Here is a 1,365-nt window from a genome sequence, read left to right as displayed (position 1 = left end):
CATGGGGGAGACGGGGCACTGAGCCCGCCCGCCAGCTTCATCCCGCCCCGGGACAGGCAGTGCCCGCAGGCCCCGGCCAGCCCCGGCGGGAAGGAGGGCGGCTTCTCGAAGCCCCGCGCTGACGGACGGCGAGAGAGGGGCTTCGGGCCTGGGCAGCTGCTGCACAATAGAGCCGAGCTCCAGGCCGGGGCGAGCGGCCCCTCTCCCGCCTGCCTCCCCCCGCCTGCTTCACCCCGGCCTCGCCAGCCTCCCGCCTGCTTCCCTCGCCAGGGCCCCGGCCTCCAGGGTCGCCTGCTCCTGTCACCGCGGGCCGGCTGCCCGTTGCCGCCCGTGCCATCTGCTGTCCACCGCTGCTTCCACTCCTGTGGATCCACTTCTCCTCCAGGATCCCTTCTTCACCGCCTCTCCTGCCTGCCCTTCACCCTGCAAAGAGCCTTTCTCCTCTCTGCAGCTGTCCCCTGCGTAGGCTTACTCGCCTTTTGTGCAGCGCCTGACTCTGCCTGGAGCAGCTCCCCTTTCACATCTTCACCTCTTTTCTTGTTCCCCCTCTTCTCCTGCGCCCCCAATCCTCTGTTACCCTCGATAATGAGGATCCTGTTGGAGCACTGAAGAGGAGTAAGAAGAGCTTGCTTGGCGTGCCCGTGTGGGGCTGCTACCTTCTTTCCCGCTCCCCTCCTTTGAGGGGGGCCTAGCCCCCGACCAGCCTGCTCCTCCAGCAATTGCAAGCCAGAGTGGTGGCTGTGGTGTGGCAGGCGGCAGGATGACTGACACCCGGCGGAGGGTGAAGGTTTACACGCTAAATGAGGACCGCCAGTGGGATGATCGAGGCACAGGGCATGTGTCCTCTTGCTATGTGGAGAGGCTGAAGGGCATGTCCCTGCTAGTCAGGGCAGAGAGTGATGGTAAGTGTGTATGTCTGAAGGTACAATCTTTCCTCATCCTACCCAGAAAAGGAACTGGGCTTAGCTTCGTGTCTGTTGCCTTAATGTTTTGCTGCGTAATTCAAATGTGATTCCTAAAAGCAATTAGGCACCAACCATAGTTCATTTGTGTTAGCCCAAGTGAAAGAAATGGAAGATTGCCATCAAGTGCAAGCATAGTAGGCACTTGTGTCGTAGTGAATACACAGCGTTGTGTACAAAATACGTTCAGGTCTTGTAAATCTTGTATGGGTTTGGATATCTAGTGATCTATCACTAGATGCCCAATGTATTCCAGTTTCAAAACAAATATTGTGATGCATCCTTCCTTAGATGCTTCTGGAAATGATCCCCTTGTGAAAGGAGTTGTTCAAAACTTAGATCATGTTTTTTAGTATAAATTTTTAAAAGGTCATTGGATGGCTAACACCCTCCTTTTTTCTCC

General features: G+C 56.5%; 1 protein-coding gene across 2 annotated transcripts in view; it reads left to right on the top strand.

Moving 5' to 3' along the window:
- Positions 1-41: 41 nt before the first annotated feature.
- PPP4R3A (protein phosphatase 4 regulatory subunit 3A) overlaps positions 42-1,365 on the top strand; it is a 50,485-nt gene continuing 49,161 nt past the window's right edge. The window contains exon 1 of one of the 2 annotated variants that reach the window (XM_009280781.2): positions 42-902. In XM_009280781.2, coding sequence (XP_009279056.1) covers positions 761-902 — 142 coding nt within the window. In that variant the 5' untranslated portion in view covers positions 42-760. The remainder of the gene's footprint in view (positions 903-1,365) is intronic. The other variant, XM_009280780.2, reaches the window with a different exon arrangement.

Source organism: Aptenodytes forsteri, unplaced genomic scaffold (genome assembly GCF_000699145.1).
Source record: "Aptenodytes forsteri isolate BGI_AS27 unplaced genomic scaffold, ASM69914v1 Scaffold193, whole genome shotgun sequence".
In the NCBI taxonomy this organism is placed as follows: domain Eukaryota; kingdom Metazoa; phylum Chordata; class Aves; order Sphenisciformes; family Spheniscidae; genus Aptenodytes; species Aptenodytes forsteri.
This window is presented reverse-complemented; position numbering and strand designations above follow the sequence as displayed.